At 41.5% G+C, this 22,497-nt stretch overlaps 2 protein-coding genes across 2 annotated transcripts; one reads left to right on the top strand and one right to left on the bottom strand.

Annotated features, from left to right (window-relative positions):
• The first annotated feature begins 672 nt into the window (after positions 1-672).
• syngr3a (synaptogyrin 3a) lies at positions 673-9,984 on the top strand. Its single transcript, XM_067616382.1, has 4 exons — positions 673-935; positions 3,049-3,283; positions 4,312-4,457; positions 5,495-9,984. Exons 1-4 carry the CDS (start codon positions 834-836, stop codon positions 5,702-5,704), a joined length of 693 nt encoding a protein of 230 aa, XP_067472483.1. The 5' UTR covers positions 673-833; the 3' UTR covers positions 5,705-9,984.
• Positions 9,985-11,221: 1,237 nt separating this feature from the next.
• On the bottom strand, positions 11,222-21,107 carry znf598 (zinc finger protein 598). The gene is made up of 12 exons (XM_067616376.1): positions 20,590-21,107; positions 19,430-19,542; positions 18,491-18,620; positions 17,115-17,326; positions 16,737-16,954; positions 16,486-16,579; positions 15,902-16,089; positions 15,672-15,747; positions 14,679-15,562; positions 12,664-12,829; positions 12,387-12,534; positions 11,222-12,144 (listed from the first exon to the last, which is right to left on the bottom strand). The coding sequence occupies exons 1-12, from the start codon at positions 20,761-20,763 to the stop codon at positions 11,764-11,766; spliced, it is 2,784 nt and encodes a 927-aa protein (XP_067472477.1). The 5' UTR covers positions 20,764-21,107; the 3' UTR covers positions 11,222-11,763.
• Positions 21,108-22,497: the final 1,390 nt, after the last annotated feature.

Here is a 22,497-nt window from a genome sequence, read left to right as displayed (position 1 = left end):
TGTATGCCACCTGTGAACACAACTGCAGACACTACTCAGGGCTGAAATAGTCCCACGAGCTCCTCTAAATTTGTGGGGAAAAAGTAAATAAATCTGTTATTATTTACAGATAATTCTCCCTAAAAAATATGCTAGAACTGGTCATCAATCAAAGATAATGCAGCAAAAGACAGTGCTCTTTATTTATTGAGGTTAAAGGTTCATTGTTGACATTTGAATTAGTAGTGTCTTTCTTCTTCTTCTTTTTTTTTTTTTTTTTTTGGTCAGTTGGTTTCACATCATAACATTATTCATGATAAAAGTATCAGGTTTTTATCAAGGACATTATAGGTTGTTTTAGGGTTAATGTATTATAGGCCTTATGTAATTAACAACTTACGTAAGCATGATAACCAATTTAAATATAATTTAATCATACATTTTCATAACTTGTTATTTGCTTGATAATACAGGCCTACATGTGGGAGCTGCACAATGTGGTACTCAACAGTAGTGAGGTGGACTTGACATTATTTCTAAGTTCTTATTGTAGGCTCCTGTCATTTAATATTTCTATGCGATATTCCATAATATTATAGTAATATGAAGGTATCTGTGTATCTCAGCACACTCTAGCTTACATGGCGCGAGCACGTCGCATCGTCAGGTACGTTCCCCACTCTGCGTGTCCGCGTCTGTGACCGCGCGCCACCGGGTGCGCGCAGGACCCGTCCCTACAGCAGAGCAGCAGCGCATCCATCCTGCCGTGGAGCCGGGAGCGTGGAGCCGCGAGGAGCGCACAGAGAGAGAGAGCGAGCGAGAGAGAGAGAGAGATAGAGAGAGAGAAGAAGAAGATGGACGGAGTGGGATCGTTCGGAGCGGGCCGGACCGGGTCTACCTTCGACCCGATTGCTTTCGCCAAACAACCGCAGACCATCCTCAGAGTGCTGTCCTGGGTGAGAGCGCGTTTTTACGGTACTGGTGTTTGTGTGTGTGTTGTCGTTGCTGCGCGAGACCCGTGACGTGTTCTCACTGCAAATATAGACCCCAGAAATCCACCGAAAATTGATCAACAAGGTGTGTGAACGGAGATCATGGATTAAATGTTTATATCGGGGTGTAGCCGATTTATACAGAAATATACGGTGCAGGGTGTAACCAAGGCCTGGTAGTTATCTGACACCCTGACCATGATACTGATTTTACTACAGATGCGTTCAGGGGCAGAAACCGACCTATCATCTTCTATCTTCATTTTTAAATCTGCATAGTAGTGCTTAATAAACACAGCCCAAGATGTGCAGTAGACCGGACCCGGATTGTGTGAAAAATGAGAAAGACAGATCCATATTCAGCCTCGTCTTCCTCCATGTTCGTGCCAACTAGTATTATTTTTTTTCTTTCAAATAATAACAGCGTTATTTACAAAACATGATCTCTTCGTTTATAATGTCAAGAATATTTCCAGCTAATGATTTTGCTGATTTACCCTAAACGGTCGTCTTCCGTCATCCCACCTGTGATTGGTCAGTGCTCATCATTACGCACGCAAGGCCACGGAGACGCGTCGTGCCTTGACGTTTGATGTAACGCATCACCTTTGGGTGACACAGAGAAGGTCTTCTGTAGTCCAACGCAGGGATCTTTCTCTGAAACATACCGAGGGATCTAATCCAAGAGCATGAAATCCACCTGCAACCTCCAAGCCTACAGGTTTATTATTATTATACATGAAACATTGATAATACGCTGCATGCATATTGAATCTACTTTAGAGTAGATGAAGATGTTTCTGGAGACGTTGTGAGCCTACTTAAAAAACAAAAAAAATCCACATTTTAATTCACATACTAATGTCATTTCTAAAACAGCTTTGGCTGATGTGTTTATTGCTATGTTTTAATGCCTTTTTTGTTGTGTGTTGGTGTTCTTTTTTCATTCTGCAACTGAAACATCACATTTAGAGATATATAGTGCAGCTTCAATGGAGGTTAGTAGTTGATTAGCTCAAAATCAAGAGAAATTGTCAAAGGATTTGGCACAAATCCACCGGGAGCAGAAGGTGTTACTTTTTCAGCTTTCGACATCATCAATAAACCACAATTCAATCCAACAACAGGACACGCAGCTTTGTGGGTTAGTCTCACATTTTTGACTGGAACAAACTTTCATTTCCTCTGTTTCTAAAGCCGCAGCACTTAACATAAATCCTACAGTTTGCTGTAAGAAGTTTATTAGCTGATGTAAAGGCAGATGCAGCAGGTTTAGAGAAAGTGAGAGGAGTAAAAAGTGAATTACAGATAAGGAAAACAAATCCTGAATAACAGACTGATGAAATATGACAATGCAAAATATCCAGTTTCAAATTCAGTTTTTCCATCACCCACTCGGAAAAGTTTTTCTTTTCCAATCGGAGATGCAGTACTTTGCTACGTAGCAGCTTTATCACACTGATTCACTAAAAGCACCTGTGTATCTACTTAGATTATAGCCACCACATGTGATTAGTTCAAAACGTGGATCCGACATTATCCCATTGTGTGTCCCTCCACAATCATATGACCCAAACCCCCAAGTGGGAGTGTGTGTGTGTGTGTCACATGGCCCTATTCTGCCATCGAGTGTTAGTCAGCTGATCAGTGTCAGCATTCAAGTGAGAACAGAAGGAGGAGGAAAGACGGAGGATTAACTAGAGATCAGACATAAAAGAGGGGAGTTATTGATAAAAATGGAAAAACGGGATGAACTAATGGATTCAAGTTTTATAGCATGAGCTACCACACTTCCTGTCTTAGTTTATATAGACATACATATACACACACAGTGCCTCAGGTCTGTTTGATTCTTGAGGGGAAGTGAAGCATCCACCTCTTCAGTCAGTCAGAGAGAAAGGGAGGAAATTAGGTTAATGCCTCTGGTCCGAGCATCGTCAAAGAGACGCTCTCGAGTAGTGCTGCCACAGCGCTGTATGTGTTTATTAAAGAGAGGGCGACACTAACCACTTACCTTTTCCTCTTCTCAATTTTACCCATCCCCTCCTCTTCTTCTCTCTCTGTCTCCCTTCCACAGATTTTTTCCCTGGTGGTCTTCGCCTCCATTGTGAATGAGGGTTATGTGAACATAGGTAGCGAGCGTCTCCACTGTGTTTTCAACAAGAATGCAGATGCGTGCAACTACGGTGTGTTCGTGGGCCTGGTGGGCCTGTTGGCGTGCTCCTTCTTCTTCTTGCTCGACTACAAGTTTTCCTCCATCAGCTCTGTCAAAGACAGGAAGAAGGCTGTCATGCTTGAGATCGGCTTCTCAGGTGAGCTTGGCAATCATGGTGCAGTCACATTTATACAGTTCCTTTTTCCTTTTTTTGGACATCATTCTGTCAAATGTGTCTGAGTCATGCCAACAACAGGAAGTGCTGACACAAGATCACATTGATTTCTAAACTTTTATTGCTCTGTTTTTTTTAATCTGTTCAGTTAAAGTTTTCTTGATTGTTTTAAATGAATTCTAAAATGCTACTAACACTAAAACTTCTCCAATAATGTCAATCAGTGCAAATGCATTTAGTGAGGATGATTTTCTGACCACATGCTGGCACTCTGGTATTATCTAAACAACAAATCAATTCAATGTGTCACTGACGACATTATCGATTCCCTAAAAAGTCTATTCTAAATGATTGTTGCCCTTGTTGCTGAGCTTCTCCAATATGGCCACCAGAGAACATGTCACAACACCTGAAAGTCCTCTATAAGAAGCTACACCCCCCATCAGAGGGTGTTATTGGTGCTAAATTGTGTAATGGGATGAGTAATTGTGGTTCTGATCTAACTTACCTAAATTATAGACAATAAAATGTCTTAACATCCTTGCAATTTGGAGATTTCATGATTAACCTGTAAGTTGTCAAATGGACAACAGACAGTGTCAGTGATAGCTGTGATTCTTCTCTTAAAATGAAGGCAGGCCTCACACATTAAGAGAGTGTGTGTAGGCAGTAGTGACATGCAGACACCAAACCCTGAACAGTGATGAAAAGCAGGATCCAAAAGCCTGGGTTTCCCCAAATTGCTAACAATGTGTCCCAGCTAGATCCACTTCTTTGTTTCAGATGACTGACCTTACATCACAAGACAACAAGAGAAATGAAACGTGTAAACTGACATGTAAGATGTTGGAGAAATGAGACTGTTTTTAATCTCTAAACGGAACTTGAGGTGGTTAGGATTTGAGAAATCAAAACCTGCAGGTCATACCTTCGTACCTCATCTGTGTGTAAACATGGAAATTACCCCTCTCATGATCATTTTTCCAAACACTCTGATTGGTTTCTGGCAGGTTTCTGGGCCTTCCTGTACTTTGTAAGTTTCTGCTTTCTGGCCAATCAGTGGTCTCGGACCACGGCGGATGAGCTGCCGCTCAACCAGGGGGCAGATGCAGCCCGGGCTGCAATCGCCTTCTCTTTCTTCTCCATAATCACCTGGGTAAGAACATGCAACTACACAGATACTTACACACAGAGACATTCTCTTATACAGTAGTAATAAGACATGCAGCATAAAATATTTGGATTGAGCAACCAAAATCAAATCTTTCAATAAACTTCCAAAAATATCGAAAATTAGATTTGGAGACAATGGGCTCCTGGGCACAGGTGAAAGGCCCTATCCTACCTACCAGCTTAAAACCCCATCCCCTATATTTTATAGTTTTCAGCTACATTTGGAAGGTCAACCATAACTTTAAAGCACTGCTGTTGGTTTAAAACTGCACCCTGATGTCATGCTGTAGATGAAGAGAGGCTTTTCTAGTCTTTTCTAAAGCTTTCTGTCACCGCATATTCACTCTGACACTCCTCTGTACTGCAGGACACCATACAAGCTAAAACCCGTATTTTCTTAAAAGCAGATCTAGTCTACTGGTAAACATATTTTAATTGCTTTACTACTTACTAAAGCTTGCTGTAACAAAAGAATGCACTGTGCAGCTCTATTATGTAGGAATAATATTAACAAAAATATAATATAAGAACATTTTGGATCAGACTTGGATCAGACAAGAGTGAGAAAAAACATGAGCAGGACCCAACTGTTGAGCGAGTCCTTTGACTTCCCAAAAGAGAAATAAGAGTCACTTCAAACAGAGGCTCTGGGTTACTGGCTCCATCCATGACCTGAACTATCAACACCTGCCATACATCTGCTGACTCGTGCTTAATCCCAACAGTTGGCTGACTTTAAACAGTTATGAATGAGGTTTGTGAGTTTGAAGTGTCATCGTCATCCTCTGATTGGTTCAATTTCCAGCTGTTGGGCTCAGTTCTCTCATGATTTTCAGGCAAGCCAAGGCAAGGTAACTTAATGTCATTAGAGAGCTAATTGCAGTATATAAAGCAAATTATCTTAGAAGACTGCTTTTAAGGGTGGCTGACTAATATCAGGTTGTTAAAACTGGGCTTTCATGATTTTAGCGGACTTGTGAAGTAGTTTATTTTGATCTTTTCCATCTTTTGCTCATGTAGGCTGGCCTTACAGTGCGTGCAGTCCAGAAGTATATGCTTGGTACAGACATGACCCTGTTCACCACGGAGCACATGGACGGCGGCGCGCCCACCCAGCCGTACCCCTCCAATTCACCAGGAGGCGGCACCACTGAGACCACAGAGACCTACCAGAGCCCACCCTTTACTGAGAACAACGCAGCCCCCACATACCAGGTTCCCATTTACTAGATAAGACAGACCTGATGGAAGAAGAAGAAGGTGGAGAGAAGAGGGGAAGAGAGGAAAGTTCAAGAAATTTGCTTTCTGTGATGTTACACGTGCAGTTGTTTTGATCTGGGCTGAGTTTTTCAATCATGTAAAAGAAAAAGGCCTCTGCTTCTTTGATTCCTCCTCTTGTTCGCTTTCTGTCCTTAACATTCCAGCTTTATCTGTGCTTTTCTAGACCTGTGTGCTTGAACTACTTTAGCAGATCCAGTGTCCTCAGATCAGAGCAGATGAGAGAAAAAAGAAAACAAGAGAGGGAATTATAGAAGAGGAGGCCACTTTGCAGTATTCAAACACACACACAAAAAAGAGATGAAGGGATCAACAAGTGAGGTACTCCACCACAAAGCGGTGTTAGATTACTAAATATAAGTGCGTACAGCACCTTCATCTTATTCTTTTCATTCATTAAACACCTTAAGTGTCAAAATATTCCCTCTCATGCCAAACAGTTAACAGGGAATGTTTTTGCTCCAGTGCGGTTCGGTTGTTCATCCCTCTTCCCCTGCTGCAGTTAAAAGTGATCATGTGTATTGAATCTGCATGTTTTTCGAACTTAGAGATCAACTAAGTGCCATACTGTACTGTGTGTCTCAGACAGTGACTTAATTTAGTAGATTTACACATGCTGTAAAAAAAAAAAAAAAAAAAAAGACGACAATGTTTTGTGACCAAGTGCAATATCTCACATTCTTATGTAGGTAGGTATAAACTGTACTGTAAGTAGGCATAGTTAGCGTCAGATTAGACCAATTGTAGGCACTGTCTCAAATTACATGTTAGTCTTTGAACTGTACTAACAAATCTCAGGCAAATTTGATACGTTTAAATTGTTGATCTGACTTCGATTGAGCTGCCCTGGTAAAGTTTTCGGCAGATCTGGAGAAAGCTTTTCATCCACAGAAGCTAATTTGAATTAAAATAGTATTGATCAAGATGCTTTTATATCATCTTTTCCGAGTTTTTAAGGTCTTCCTGGATGTAGTGGAGTCATTATCTTAACACGGTTTAAAGGAAATCATCACCACAATGCAAAATTTTCCTTGAGTGCATTGCAATAGCTGAGTGATTTTGGTTCCTTCATGAGCAAGAGTTGATCACATTTAAGATTCACTCAGTGTTCAGTCTGTGTCATATTTCTGTGCCAGGGAATGTATGTAATGGGTTATTTGAGACAGTGTCCTATGTTGAGTGTTGTCTGTTTAAAGGGTGAGTGGGGGAGATTTGGGGTAAACCAGGTCTGTTTATGTTTACGTTTTAGAAGCTGCCAAACTGCCCTGTGTTCTTATTGCTGTCTTCTGATTACCACGTTACTACTATGTTGTTAATGTAGGATTTTATGTGATCACAAAGCAGTGGGGAGGGGGGGCAACAGATGAGCTTTTGTTCAGTGAGGGAGGGCAGGTTTCTGGAGGATTCAGGTCAGTCTCAGGCAAAAGAAAAATCTGTTTGTGGTAAAGAAGGAACAAGGATGTCAAGGATTGCTAGCTGGCTAATTTATTGATCAGTTCAGCTTTTGAGGTAGGGAGGGGGGGGAGGGGGTTAGTATCTGTTGCCATGGTGAGAGGGGGGGCAGGGTTGGGTGGATGTGGGTCACCAAGGGCCCTGATGTAGATAGTAACCATGCCAACCATGTCAGTGTGTAGCTGTGTCTCTGTGTCGTGGGTTATGTACACTCGCCATCAGTGAATATGTAGTTCTGGGGTGTGTGAGTGTGTGAGTGTGCGCACAAGTCCACGTGCAATGAGTGTACATGCGCACGCGTATAAGCATGCATGAGAGACGTGTAAGTCTGCCTGTTTGTGTGGAAAAAAAAAAAGTGTGAGTGTGTGTAGTTAATTAAATTTTGTGGTGCATAAAAGTTATTTTCTTTAACATGTGTTTGTCAAAGTTTAGTGTAGAGGAGGAAATCGCAAGTCTGTTAACACCATTTATTAATTTCCCCCCCAAATAAAAATAGGCTTTCTGCTAAATATATTATCAGATATCTAAATTACAAAGTATTAAACTAAGTTTTTTGTTTTTGATGAACAGAGCCAAATATAAAACTTCATGTTAGAGTGATATAATTGACCTGTAGAATGCCTTGCCTGCTTTTCTATCTGATCCCATGTTAACAGCGCCCTCTGCTGACCAGAGCTGGCACTGCTGCAAGGGGACAACGGGCTCTCAGAGTTTGAAAAGTAATCATGATAAAAATGCATGAAATTGTTGTATAGAACTCATAATATATATTGAATACTATGTCATTCTTTAGTTGACTCCGAGAGAAAAATGAGATTCGCCCGCCATCGATGCGGCTGACAGAAGTCCCTCTTGTGTTATATTAATCACAATTTATTGTCAGAAATGCGCTCATACGCCCAAACAACTCTTTGTTTCCTCAGTGATGTTATCTCACCCCTGTGATCTGGTTGGCTGAGGACTAGCCACAAACGTACACATGCGTCAGTGTGTACATAACGCAAAGCTCCAGGGTGAAACTGTCCCAAAATGCTCAATCAGATTTTTCTGCACCCAGGAACCCAACTTTAACCCTTAATGAAGAAATCTGACCTCAGAATCCAGAATTGTCTAAAAAGAAAGCTAAGACACCCACTCACACAAGACAGGCGATGGTGTTAAAGTAATTTCTTATTATCCGAGAGGTTATTGGCTCACAAAGTAGATAAAGATGTACAAGACAGTAAGATAGTTGTAAAGGCGTAAACTCTCGAGGCAAACGGAAATGAAGCCCTTTACACAAATTCTGTCCCATACTTTCTTTTTCAATTGAGGATTTAAATGATTTCTAGGTAGTCATGTAAAACAGTGCCTAGACCTGTTAAGATTTACCTGTGAGCATGATTTTTTACATTTGGTTCACCTGACTATCTGTCAGCGATTAGGTAGTAAAGTGAGTACGTGTTTCAGATTGAGGGATAACCCAGTGGTGTTTCCTTTCAGGGTTTTGGTTTGGTGAAGGGTGCAACACTGTTGGGTGCAAGAGTGTTATAGAGTGGGGTTTTAGGTTAGGTTGATTTCCAAATACTTTCAGGTACTTGGGGGAATGGTGCAGTACTGTTTGGTGCAGTTAAAGGAACATACTGGTGGTTGTTCATGTTTTAGCCTATACCCTAGGAGGTGTGTATAATGAATATGACTGCCAACTATTTCCTGATGCACATATGTTTTAAGATTGACTGATTTAGACAGCCACTGGTTTTAGTTAATATCAATATCAGCTTGCAGAGACACAGGATATGAAATGCTCAAACTGACCTTATGTGTTTTATAACATTTCAGCCTTTTGTTTGTCTTCCAGGTTTGTCTGGCCGACAACATAACATGGTCCCTGCCCACAAACGCATTATCAATTCACAATAAAGTTCATTTTCATACTGGAAGGAAGGAAATCTATTTAAAATCTTATGGCATGTTTTGAAAATGGTTAGGAATAATGGAAGGTGTACACAAGTGTGCTGAAATATGAAAAACCACCAGTATAGCCCTTAAACTATGATGGGGTGCGACTGAGGTGTTATTAGGTTCTATTGGGGTACTGTCAGGTCAGGTTGTATTATTGTTCTCAGTGCTTCAGTCTCTTCTTCAGTCAGTGTGGTAGATAAAATAATAATACAAGCATTCTCTGTGTTTCGTGCTCTGGCCCATGTACACTCCGTGGTATTGGTTGATTGTAAAATTCAGTAGGCCTACGTTATTGAAGTAAATGGAACCTGTGTGTGATGCTGTCCGGGGTCTTGTTTGTCCTGTACTACTGAAATAAAATAAAAAAAAATATTAATAATGATCATTTATTAACTAGAATGCGCTCTTTGTTGGAAATACTTTGTTTGACCACTCTTAAAGGGGCCATCGGCACAAAAATCAAAGTTTTATGTGATCATGATGTAGTTTTGTTAAACTGAGATATAAAGGTGATATGTAGTAACGCTGGTGCCATCAGTTGTGGGCTTTCCAGTGTAATACATTGCATGGATGTTACAATTGCTCCCCCCCATGATATTAATGATAAAAATTAAACCCCATCAACAAACAAACAAGTAAGTAAACATTGATTTTGTAGAGTGCTACCCCTTTAACATCTTTTCTTGAGTTGTTTCTTCCTGTTCTGAAGGTGTTTGACCTCTTCAGTGTAAAAACGCTGTGTACAGAGATGTGTGTCACTGTCTATTACCTGAATGTCTCTGGACTGCAGTCTGACCGTCGCGCCAATAAAAAAGACAACATGTTTTTGGACTGCCTGTTTCTGTCCCTGAGTTATATGTGTGAAGATTTGTTGTTGTTTTTTTTTCAATGTACATAAAAATATTCTTCAACAATTAGAGTTGAGTTGGTCGCTTCAAAAATGGAGTCACTATCAAAATTCAAGTTACTTGCTAAAGTTGAGTTATATTTTGTTACTTCTGGATTACTACTCAGTATTTTTGGTATAAATTATAGATTAGAAAAACTGAAAAATGACAAAGTTCAGTAGAATTATTAAAGGTTTCAATGCAAACAACTTTCCCATCTTTTATGAACATTTTGGGTACCAGTACAGTTGTTTTTTTTTCTCTTTGCTGGTATGTATTTACCTTCATAATACATATCAGTTACACAAGTGGCTTATTAGGAAACCAGAAATTAAATGGGATGCTGAAAAGATTACAACCATCTGTATACGTGTTAATCCATTACCACTCATCTCTCTCTAACACACCTCCAAACAGCAAAGATAAAGAAACATACGGTGCTGACTGAAACAGCTTTATTGGAGCCAGACAGAAAATAGAGAAAGCTGCAGTATGATGTGTAGACCAACTCTATATACACACACACACTCATTCAGACACACACAGACAGACACACATTCATACACACAGGACACACGCACACCCAGGCGGGCTGCAGTGCAAGCTAAGGGTCCTGAGAGAGAAGATGAACAGACTGTGTACTCAGTACATGAACGTAACCAGTTACCCCCCTAAAAACAAAGTAAACCTGCCCAGTGTTGCTCAGAGGCAGAGTAAAGTGTGTGTAGGGGTTGGAATGACAACGCCTTGTGTTGCAAGCGTTACTAAAGTGATTGAAAATATATACATTATTAAAACCTGGAGGAAATAAAAACAGAGCTACTAGTAACCTCACTGGGTCTTCTCATTTTACCTTTTGATCCTTGAAAAGTAGATATAATATTTGAACATAACTGTGCAGAACAAGCAAAGGACACACACTCAACTGTTTAGTTCCGTTTAGTTTCCATTTGAAGGATCACAAAGCTTCAATCAATCAATCAATGCACAAAATCTAAAAGGTGAGTGATTTGAAGCAGAATTTTTTAAAAATGGTATAGATTAAAAAGCATTCAAACTGTGAAACAGAATTTGTTCTAATTCCTGAAGCATCTTACTTCTTGTAACTCTGACAGGTAACAATCCACTCACTCCTTCCTCTGCATAAAGTAACGGACAGCTAGACTTAAATAAATATGGTTCTAAATAGTTGAAACAGGTTTGTGTTTATTTTGTTATTTAACCGAGCAGCCCCGCTGGATACTCATACATACTTAATCAACTGGTGTTAACAAAAGACATTTGTGTCATCTGTTAAAGTGAAAGCACAAAGCAAGAGTAAAAAAAAAAAAATGTAAATCCGTATAATTTTTTTTTAATCAAGGAGCAATGCACTCTTCAAGTAAAGCCTTAGCTTGTGTCTCCTCCTCTTTAAATAAATCGACAGTTCTGGTTAGACGTTGCCGGTGCCAGTGCCAGCTGGAGACGTCCGAGTTGAAATAAGAGTTGAGATGGGGCGACCCTGTGTGTATAAACTGCAAAACCATTCACACAAACCAGTCAATACAATCCTTATCAGAAAGTAAAAACACCAGAAACTGTCTTAAATTCACCTTCAATATGAGATATAAGCCCCATCCTCCTCTGGGATGTGGTCACAGGCTGCTGCAGGGCTTCGTCAGGGCAGCGGGGGCAATTATAAATTTGCCCCGCCAGCACCAATGGCAATGGGAGAGGAAGAGCGAGGGGCTAGCTGATAATACGGCTAATTGACTGCAAGGAAGGGAACTCCTCGCTCTCCCTGATGTGCAGGGTCTTGTGGGAGTTGAAGTCTTTGGGGGCCAGTACCTGTCTGCATGTGGGGCACACCTGGCAGTCCAGCTCAGCTGCTGCGTTAGCGTTTGCTGCCGTGGTTGGAGTCTGCCATGCGTTCTTCTTGTTCTTGTTTTTCTTTCCTCCTCCCGCCCCTGACTGTTTCTCCAGCGCCTTGGAGTCTCCGTGGGCAGTCAGGAGCTCCTGCTGTTTGCCAGTGTCAGGCAAGAGCACCAGTAGCTCATTGAAGATGCGGTTAAAGTCATCTCCGAGCAGGTCCTTACAGCTGCGGTGATACTGGACTGCTGATATCACACCCTGGGAACAAAGGGAGAGGATCAGGAGAAAGGTGAGCAAAGTAAGTAAGCAGTAACAATTTTAAGTTCTCTACCTAACCATTTACTCCGGAGCTGTGCAATCATATCAGGTTTTATCAATTAAAATAAAATATAATTAAGAAAGTGCACAATTCCAGGACTAAACATGATTATTGGATGTGATCGCAACATCTTTTTACAACATTTATAGGATCATATTTTTGTCTTTTGTGTGGCGAGTACCTGTCTGAACTGTGCAGAGTAGTTTTTGAACTGATTGAACTTTGACTCATCATTGTGGAGGTACTTTCTAATGGACTGGATCAGCTCCAGGTTCCTCTGATGGAAGTCCTCTGGCACCACGTAACCACTGCCTGACACCTTGGGGGGACTGGGGGAAGAAAAAACAAACCAAACAAACATACATACACTTAGTACCTTACAAGCCCAATAGGATCAAGACTTTAAACCCATAATCTTTGTCAAACATACAAATGCATAAAAAGGGTAAGCAGCTTACGGGTTGACTGCAGAGGGAGCAGGCTCCACAACATTGCTGTTGAGGGGAATCCCAGTGAAGCCTGGCGGAGGCTTAGTGGCTGAGATTCCCAGGCCAGGTGGAGGTGCTGGCAAAGTGGTGGTCGGAGCAGGAGTTGAGGCCTTCATCGGGAAGGAGGTCTTGAAGCCTGAGAGATAAACACAGTGTGAGACACCTCTTCTACCACAACAACTGACCTCCCAGCACTGAAATCACCCTTTTTACAGTAAGACATTGGGCCTCATGCAAGAACCTTTTCATATTCTTATTCTAAAACTGACTTTTTTCTGAGAGGTTTGCTTGTATGACTGTTCCAAGTCGGATTCAATAAACTGTCTTAACTGCCCGCACTTGTCGTAAATTGTTTCAGCCTCAGGAATGTGACGTTCATGAGATTTGACCATTGGTGTAATCAACGCCTCTAAAATTGCCATATAAGGCGACCTGTTCCGCTCCATTTGTGGGCAAGAATTCATACTCCACACTCTAAACAAATTGGGGGCAGCATATCACCAGAAAGTTGGGGTGTCCACCCCTATCATTGGAACAAAGAAATGCACAGTACCTGCCATAGGTCTTTGCCCTCCCCACCACACTCATAGAATTATCACTCACTGATTGTAGCATAAAGCTTACTGTTGACAATGAATCTGTGCTATGGCATCGTCAAGATATCAAAACGCTATGGACACATTAAAGCCAGCAGCAAATTACGGCCTGCACAGATCAGTTCATCAGATCATATTCTCCCCGGTATGAAGACAGATGTTGACTGGCCAATCATATCAGGAGTCGGGCTACTAGCAGCTGAGATGACCAGCTGGTCTCACCCTGCCAGCAGTTCCACACATCTCTGAAAGTGTCGGAGCAAATTTCCAAACAGGCGTTATTTGGATAAACTGACCGCATATTGGGAATCTAAATGGTTACTTTCTTGCCTGGAAAAACATTAAAACTTAAAAAATGACATAATAATGGTCCTAGATAAAAAATTACAACTTTTAGCCTGGCTCAAAATCTTCACCATTGCTGCTGGTTGATGTGATGATTGACAAGAGGTTAGAATACGCCCTCCGGCAGCGCTACTTCTTCCAAGTACATCCAGCTGCAGCCACAGCAAGAACGTGCAGTATCTACATGACACATCCACTTTACTACATGACACGCCCACTTGATTTGGTTTAGGCATGGGCGGTGGGATGGTTAGGGTTCTGGTTAGGATTAGGATTAGGGTTAGGGGTCAAGGGGGGATTGTGTTGTGTAACATGCCATTAGGATGACAACGTTGGGGGGAGGGGTGTAGTAAAGTGTAGGTTAGGCCAAGTTTGCAGCTAGACCCTTTTCACTTCTTAATTTTCTCATGTTAGACTGAGGGCAGACAGGATGCTACAGTGACTCACTATCGCCTCTTGAGGTATTACGAGACAGGATGGGCCAGGGCTAGCTGGTTAGCATGCTAACTTCTAAGATCTCTGAAACACAATACATAGATGTCTTTGATATAACATCAAAACTGTTATTTCTTCATATGCTGTTGATCATTTTAGTTAAATTTTGAATGTTTTAAACTAAAATTCTTACATATAGCAACTGTAAGCCTTAATATTGATGGGACAATCATAGTCTGAATAGCCACTCAGACACACTGTGGGGAAGGGAAATTATCTATTAAGACTCCAACTTCCTGAAGAGATACTTATCGATATTTTTATTTTCAGAGATGAGTTGGGGGGTTTCCAATTCACTTCCAGAAAGTCTGAGTTGTTTGCTTGGAATATCCTACCTTGTCTTGTGTAAGGAAGCACTTACTTCCCTTGCTTGTGAATTATATTGTCAAGACTAACATCAAGATGAACATAATACAGCTCAGAGATGAACAGCACACTAATATTTAAAAACACTGATGACAGTATAGAGTAAAACTGATAAGGAGGAAAAAAGAAAAATGTCATATGATCATAAATGAATTGTGTGGATATTAGCATGTTGTGCTGTACCTGGGGGTGGTTTCTTGGTCATGAGGGCAGGAAACTCTTCTTCCTGTTCAAGAGGAGGATTTGTGTTGGGATGAGGTGGTACCACGGTTGGCTCCTTGCTATTGGGTGGTGTTTTCTCAGTGAAGCCATTAACCAATCCGCTCATTAATGGTGCTGTCACAGCGCTGGAAGGCGGTTTGTTCCTCGTTTTCTCAGGAACGTTCTCCTTTTGTGCAGCTGTCTCCACTGAGCTCGTGATTACAGTTGTCGTCATCCCTGACGTTGAGGACACAGACGTAGAGGCAGCAGCCGTGTTCTTCTGCTGTTTTTTCTTCTTGCTGGCTTTTGAGGTAGGGGGATCAGTGTTGGGGGTCAGGTTTGGAGGGCAGGAGGTCACAGTTGAGGGTTTGCTGTTGCCTCCTTTAACGGTGAGCAGAGAAGAGATATCCAACATGGTTGGCACAGAGCGGAACTCCTGCTGCGTCATTCCTCTACTCTCATCGTCTGAAGAAGGAGGGGACCGGGTAGACATGGCTTTCCCTGTATCCCCTACTTTCTTTTTTCTCCTTGAAGATGAGGAGGTCGTGGAGGAGAGGAGCTGGGGGCCAGAGGATGCAGATGAGAGCGGAGGGGTAGGTCTGGAGGAAGGAGGGGGATGAGAGACGGGTTTAGCCGTGGCAGTATGGCTGGACCATGCAGATTTGGTGCCTGCTGAAGTTTTGAGGGGCCGGATTTTGGACACGAGAGCAGGGAAATCCTCCTCTTGGAAAGAGGAAGACTTCTTGGGTTGGCTAGAGTACGCCGGGGTCATGGGGGTTGCAACAGCGACAACCGAGAGGCTGGGGAAGTCATCTTCCTTCAGAGCTGCGTGGGGTGTTGCAACCGCTGGAGGAGCTGACTTCACACTGGAGGGACACACACACACACACACACCATAAAACAGAAATTTGTAAGAATTCAGTTCATCAGACTGTATGATAAAGATTTCAGTTTGTACTGTGTGTTAAGGGTTACATGGGTGGGGCGGCTGTGGCTCCCAAAGCTGGGAAGTCATCTTCATCCCCTGGATTATTACTCTTCATGGTTCTCACTGTGAAAGAGGTGACCATAAATACATCAGAACTTATGCTGCTGCTTCTGCAACACTTGAATCATTCCTTACAGCTAAATTACTGACATCCCATAACTAAGATTAAGTATGTAAAACAAATCACATGACACCTTGCAACACATTTCTTTTTCACCTGGAGGTTTGTTTGTTGGTTTGATGTGTCCGGTCCTGTGTCTGGGCTCTTCTGGTTCTGATCTCTCTGTCCTCTCCTCTCTGAGATGTTTGGGAGCACTCCTCTCCTGCGCTGCTCCTCTCTCCTCCTGCCTACGCATTGCCATGGATGCCCTCATAGCAGCTGCCATCTCCCTGTCCTCTTCCTCTCTGCGTGGACAAGCACACGCACAAACACGCTCAAAAGAAAGAAGGAGCCGATACATGACTCAGAATAGATTGGAATTTGACTGCGAAAGTTACTAAAATGTGTAAGGTTGAAGAGTAAAACACAGTGAAAAATTCCAGCACTGGAGGAGCCTTTAAAGACATCTGAAACTGCACAGAAAAAGTATGTCATATACACACACACAGTGACAGTTATCAAGCTCATTATAGCATATAGCACATCTTTTTCTGTCCTGCATAGTTTCTTTATGCTGTTGGTGCACAGATACAAAAGAATCTGCCTTTTAAGACTCAACACTTCACATGCCGAGACTTAATAGTGGCACATAGTCATGAGTCTTCCATCCAGTCAACACAGCTTTGTTAATTTAGACTCACCGGGAGTATCTCCAGCTCTTCTGTCCCCCGTGAGGCCTTCCTCTTCCTCCTCGATTCTGACGCACCTCGTCATAGTCCTCGCCCGTTATCATACCTGAGGAAACACACACACACACACGTATTACTTCATATTCACTGCCTCCAAACTACATAGTATATATCAGTTAGTTGAATGGCAATATTTATAAAAACCCAGTCCCAGTAAATGTATGAAGATGAAGTCAGTCAAACACAACAACGTCCTGGCCAACCTTCGTTTCTCCTCTGTTGTCTCGGGGCGTAGTTGAACTGCAGGTCGATGTGGCGGTTCTGTCGAGCCTCTGCCCGGTTCTTGCTGTGCGCTGCAGCCTTGTGAGCCTTGTAGTCGATCTCTGTGCGGAATGCGTGAGTGAACTGCTCTGTGGCGCATCGGCCTTCCTCGCACAGATAGTGACTTTCTCTGAAGTGCTCGCTCAGGTACTGGTAATCACTGTGGATAGCAGGGTGAAAAATTAAAATCTGAACAGCAGGTTTCTTTTTATGTGTGTGTACAACACAGAATTTGGAAGTTATTACAAAATTATTAATAAATGCAAAGAAACTAAATGACTTCATGGGGTTTCTGTGTGTGTATATGTTGGTTATCACACCTGTAGTACTCCTGGGAACCGTCAGCATCACAGAAATGGCAGAAGTAGTGGTCCCTTCTCAAGTGTTTAAGCAGCTCATCATTGTCAAGGTAACGGTCATCGCAGAATTTGCAGAGCGGGTGTCCTCTGTGACTGGTGTCGTCCGGGTCCCCATGTGCTCTGTGACGTGCCAGTTCCTTACGGGTGTACCACTTCCGCTCGTGGGAGAAGATCTGATGGGAGAGGTGAAGTTTAAAGTACACGCGGCCTGACAGCACTGTGATCTTGACTTTCTGTACTATTTTTACTTAGAAGATGAAAAAAAAACAAACATCTGAGCTGACGAGGTGTTCAACAGAATATCAACAGTTGTGCTCAGGAACAATTAATTTCAATGTGGCTTGTTTCAGTGCTGGAGAGCACATAAACAACATTTACAATATTTGGAGATAAAAACGTTTTTATATGTGTTTAAAATATCCAAGTAAGTTCCAAAAAGTAGTTTCTACTTTATTTACAAGAAGGCAGTAATCCAGTGTGTGGAGGAGGAGGGCTTGCAGGTTAATGCTGCAAAAATAGATCTGTCCATCAATACACACATAATGTAGATCAAATTTCTAAGTGATTTATAAATAGCTACAAAACAACTGGGGCTCTGAACAAATGGATGTATTGATAACTTTGAAACATCTAAGTAAAACTAACAATATTTTTCCATACCGCATGCTGCTCTGACTTTTAAATTACACCAAAGATAAAGTCAGAACCACAACTAAACCTTAAACTAAACTGAAATTAATTCTGCCCTCACACTGACTTCAGAATGGTTTACAGTGTCATTTTTCTATTCTGGGGTTGTTAAACTGAGGCCAAACACTTTTAGTTATCAGTGGTAAGCTTGACAATGGTTTGGTTTCTCCTTCAGTCAGTAAGTAATAAAAATTTTTCAAATAACAGATCAACAATGTGCTTGTTTTTGCTTTAAACATAACTGAAAATGACACTGTACTATGTAATATATTCTGTAATGAACTAGTGTTGCAGTTTATGGTGAAGTACCGCTGTTAGGAAAAATGCTTTGGAGCCCTCATGTGGTGTAAAAAGTAAACTGTGTAATGTGACCGAATGCATTTTATTTTTATTGTTTTATATAATTATAAAAACAACAATTTATATTTTTTTCCCTGACTTATTGATTCTTAAAAATTAGTTGACCTCACATCCATGAGACGTCACAAGAGCTCTTTATTTGCTATCACCTGACCTTGTAGGAACTACACCCTGCATGTGCCCACAAGGGCTGTATCTCTGTGTTATTACACCAATCATTATTTGTAATTAGGACCCTGATCACTGACCGACAAGCCCCTGGATCATCTGGCAGGGGGTGAGAATACCTTGAGATGCTTTGTGCAGAGCTTGCAGCAGAAGAGCTCATGCTGCTTCCTCATGTGGTACTCCAACTCCTCAAACTTGGAGAAGACCTTAGGCTCTGAACAGCGGAGGCACTCTGGCAGCAGCAGATGCCTGATACCACACACACACAAACACACAAACCAAGTGAGTGTTCAGGCAGAGTCGAGTTAAAGCAAATGCGCAATTTGAAAGTACAACCTCAATTAAAAAGTCCAGGCACAATAATGAAATTAATTCAGAATATACAGTCAAATTGTCTTAATTGTCTAGAGTAGCCTGTCAACAATATAAAAACTCTTTAGTCAAATAATCCTACAGGTTATTGGATGATTTCTACTGATAGTTGACGCAGACAAATCACTGCCTCTGTACCTGTCTGCTGCATATTAACATAAACACAATTGTTCACACGCTTAATGCGCACACTTTAGTCAACACAACAAACACACTTATCACTGATTAATTCATCAAACTACTGTCTACTGAGATAACAAGGGGTTGTTTTCCAACCATGGTACAATTGTATGATAGCATGTTGTAATTTAGTCTTTCTGTCAGAGAGATGTAAACTTGTAGTGGGAGAGCATAGCATGTATATTTAGATTTAACAATTTATCCATTTCTGACACAATTGAACTTTGTATTTAATTATTTTGTATACAAAGACCCATCATTATGTGTAATGATAGCACCATTAATCCCTCTGAACTGTTGTCACAGCAATCATTTCTTTGCCACACATGTGTAAACAGTTTGTTAGACACTCAACAAGCATGCAAGTGCCAAGAAATCAGGTCTCTTCAGCAAAAATCTTGCTGCGCCAACCAGCTTTCTCTTAATCACTTCCCTGATAATGGAAAACACAAATCTTTGTCAGTTTCAATGGCAACACAGTCATAAAGTAAGGAACACTGCAGTACCTGTACTGGGCATGGATCCTCTCATCACCAAAATAGATGTCATGCTTCTTCTCACAGGGGAACTGCTGGTAGGGCAGAGACAAAAACGCCTCCGGTCTCTTCACGAACACCACCTGAGAACAACATGACAGACATCTTATGTCACCCATACTCTTTAGGGAAGGTTGGCTGTATAATAAAACAGTAGAGCACTATTTCACAGGATTTACAATCTAAGGCAGCAGACAAGTAGGTGAAATACTGTGCTAGTCAAGATTTTAGTACATCAAAACATTTATAATCAGAAAACGCTGCTCCTGCACCACCTCTCTGTCTAAAGATCTTATGTAATGTGTTAGGTACCCTTTGGAATGTAATGAATGCATTCATCTTATGAAACCCAGACAGTAAAGAAGGTTGTACACTATATTAATCCAGCTATAACAGTAGTTACCAATAAACTTACTGCATTTCACAACATCTATCTATCTATCTATATTCGCCAGTTGATGACAGCTAGGGTTACTTTTAAATAGTATGTAATGAGGCCTTTATTATTATGACACTGTCTTGCTGGGTTGACAAGTTGGCTAAAGTCCACATTTAGCTACCTGTATCTGAGAGGAATGATTTCCACAAGGACAGGGTGACTGCCAGACAGACACGCCGGCTACCTTTAAAAAGGTCTAACGCTAAATACACACAGCAACCGAGTAACAACTAGCAAGTGCTACCATTTAACGTGCTCCCAATGGTTAAGGTGAGAAGTGACAGCTGACAAATGTCTTGACAGATCACTGAATCACTAATCAATTGTCACATTAATCATCTAAACGAGATCAGACTAATAAACCCTGTTAGACTGGCACACTGTCAAATGCTCAGTCACGAAAGCCCATTTGTTAGCTAGTTAACTACCAGACTGGTGCCAACTACACTGATGGGTAGCGTTAGCTAACTTAAGCTAACGACACCTAGAAAAAAGTAGTCTGAGCTGTCAATAGACACCATTTGTTGGTATGTTCTGTTTACCAGCACGAGTTTCACTTATTATAAATCCCGTTAAGAATTTATCAAACATACTCTGCTGACTTTTCCAAAAATAAAACTACCAGCACGATGCGGCCTAGCTAGCACCACCAGGCGTCATCCCCGAGGCACAGTAGCGGCGGACTGCGTACCTTGTCGAGCTCCTCCCGGCAGACTGCGCAGTACTTCTGCTCGCACAGCACCCTCATTTTGGTGGAGCAGCGGTAACACACCGGGTGATCGCATTTTCCTAAAGCGAAGATATCGACTTCTTGACAGCACAGAACGCAGTGCTTCTCTGTTTCCTTTGTTGTAGTTGAATCCATGGTGGTGAAAAGGCACGAATAAACCTTAGTGCTGTTTGTTATTAGATAGAGCCTCTGCAACTGAAGTGCTTACGTAATTGTGAAAGTCTGAGCTACTGCCGCGTCAAGTAACTGCTGTACCAGCGATTTGTATAGTATGTGGATGGAGCAGTCACCGCTCCACTGCAGTGGTGCTTAACCCTATCGCGTGTGTATCCATCTGCGCAGTCGGTCATGACAGTTCCACGTGTGTACCGGACCGGTCTGTGCTGCTGTTATGAAACTGGTCTGAGAATTATTAACATATGCTTTTAAGTCCTACAAAATACATAATTCATCAAATAAATAAAAATGAAGATTTCTGAGTTGTAATTGGGAGAGGACAACATTTGATTTGATTATTTTAATAAAAAGGATCAGTGTTTGGGATTTAGTGGCATCTAGCAGTGAAGTTGCAGATTGCAACCAACCATGCTCCCCTCCCATAGTCCCCTCCCATAGACTGTCCCTCCCTTGTAAAGCGTGAAGAGGAACCTACGGTGGCCGCGAAACTCGCGGAAAAACGCGAAAGGCCGTCTCTAATGCCAGTATTTGGTTTGTCCGTTCTGTCCTACTGTAGAAACATGGCGGTGCAACATGGCGCCCCCCATTAAACAGGACTATGGATGTGTTATAAGAGCTCTTATAATACGTCCATGAAGAGGACCCGCTCCCCCACTCCTTATGTCGACAGAGAGGGCTCATTTTAAGCTAACGAAGACACAACAGTCCTTATTTTCAGGTGATTATACACTAATTAAAACATACTTTTATTATAACTGTATGTTATATTCAATTTCTGCCAAGTCCGTTCTGCTAGATGCCACTAAATTCTACACACCGCATCTTTAACTGGGCTAATTAGATATTATTTGCACTTTTAAGGAACAATGCACTTTCCTTAACTTTTAATGGTTTTGGCTCTCTTATATTTCATGTATAAATATACAGTTCATATCTCCCTCAACAACTGCTGTTAAAGTGCTTACTGGTTTTATTAGGGACTGAGCCTAAGGGCGAGGACCCTATTGTTAGGGCCTGAGCCCCAAAGGGGCGAAGACCCTCTTGTATCTGTTCTGTTCTGTTCTGTTTCTTTCTTTCTTTCTTTCTTTCTTTCTTTCTTTATTATCTCACCACTTCAGACCTAAATTTGACTCCATAAACATGTTCAAAAACTCCAACCAAATTTGGCACACACATCAGGTCTGGTGAAAAATTTGATAAAATGTAAAAATTAACCCCCAAAGTGCCAAAATGTGCTCGATAGCGCCACCTATGTATCTAAAATTGCTGCCACGGCCCGTGGTATGTCATAGAGAGATCGATTATTCGTCTCGTCAAGACCTACAAATCAGATGCTGACACCCCGACCGAAATCCAACAGGAAGTCCGCAATATGCCCATGACAGTATGACTTTGTGCCAATTTTGGACCCCGATCAAACACTATCTCCTCCTAGGGCGTTAATTTTGTCTCTACACACCTGACACTACACATTTCAATCAAACTTTGATCAGGTCATGTGGGTTAAAGGTCTTTACTTTTCTAAAAATAAACTTGATGAAAATTAGGAAATTAATTTGTTTTACACACAAACTCATCAAGAGTTTTGTTTACTAATTGAAATTCAATTGAATGGGCCCAAAACAGAAAAAAAAGTTGTTAAAAACTTTGTAATAAGTCAACCGGTTTGGATTTTGTAAGCCCTGAAAGTTG

The sequence above is a fragment of the Thunnus thynnus genome, chromosome 17 (genome assembly GCF_963924715.1).
Source record: "Thunnus thynnus chromosome 17, fThuThy2.1, whole genome shotgun sequence".
Lineage (NCBI taxonomy): Eukaryota > Metazoa > Chordata > Actinopteri > Scombriformes > Scombridae > Thunnus > Thunnus thynnus.
Note: the sequence above shows the minus strand (reverse complement) of the source record. Positions and strands in the feature narration are given on the sequence as shown.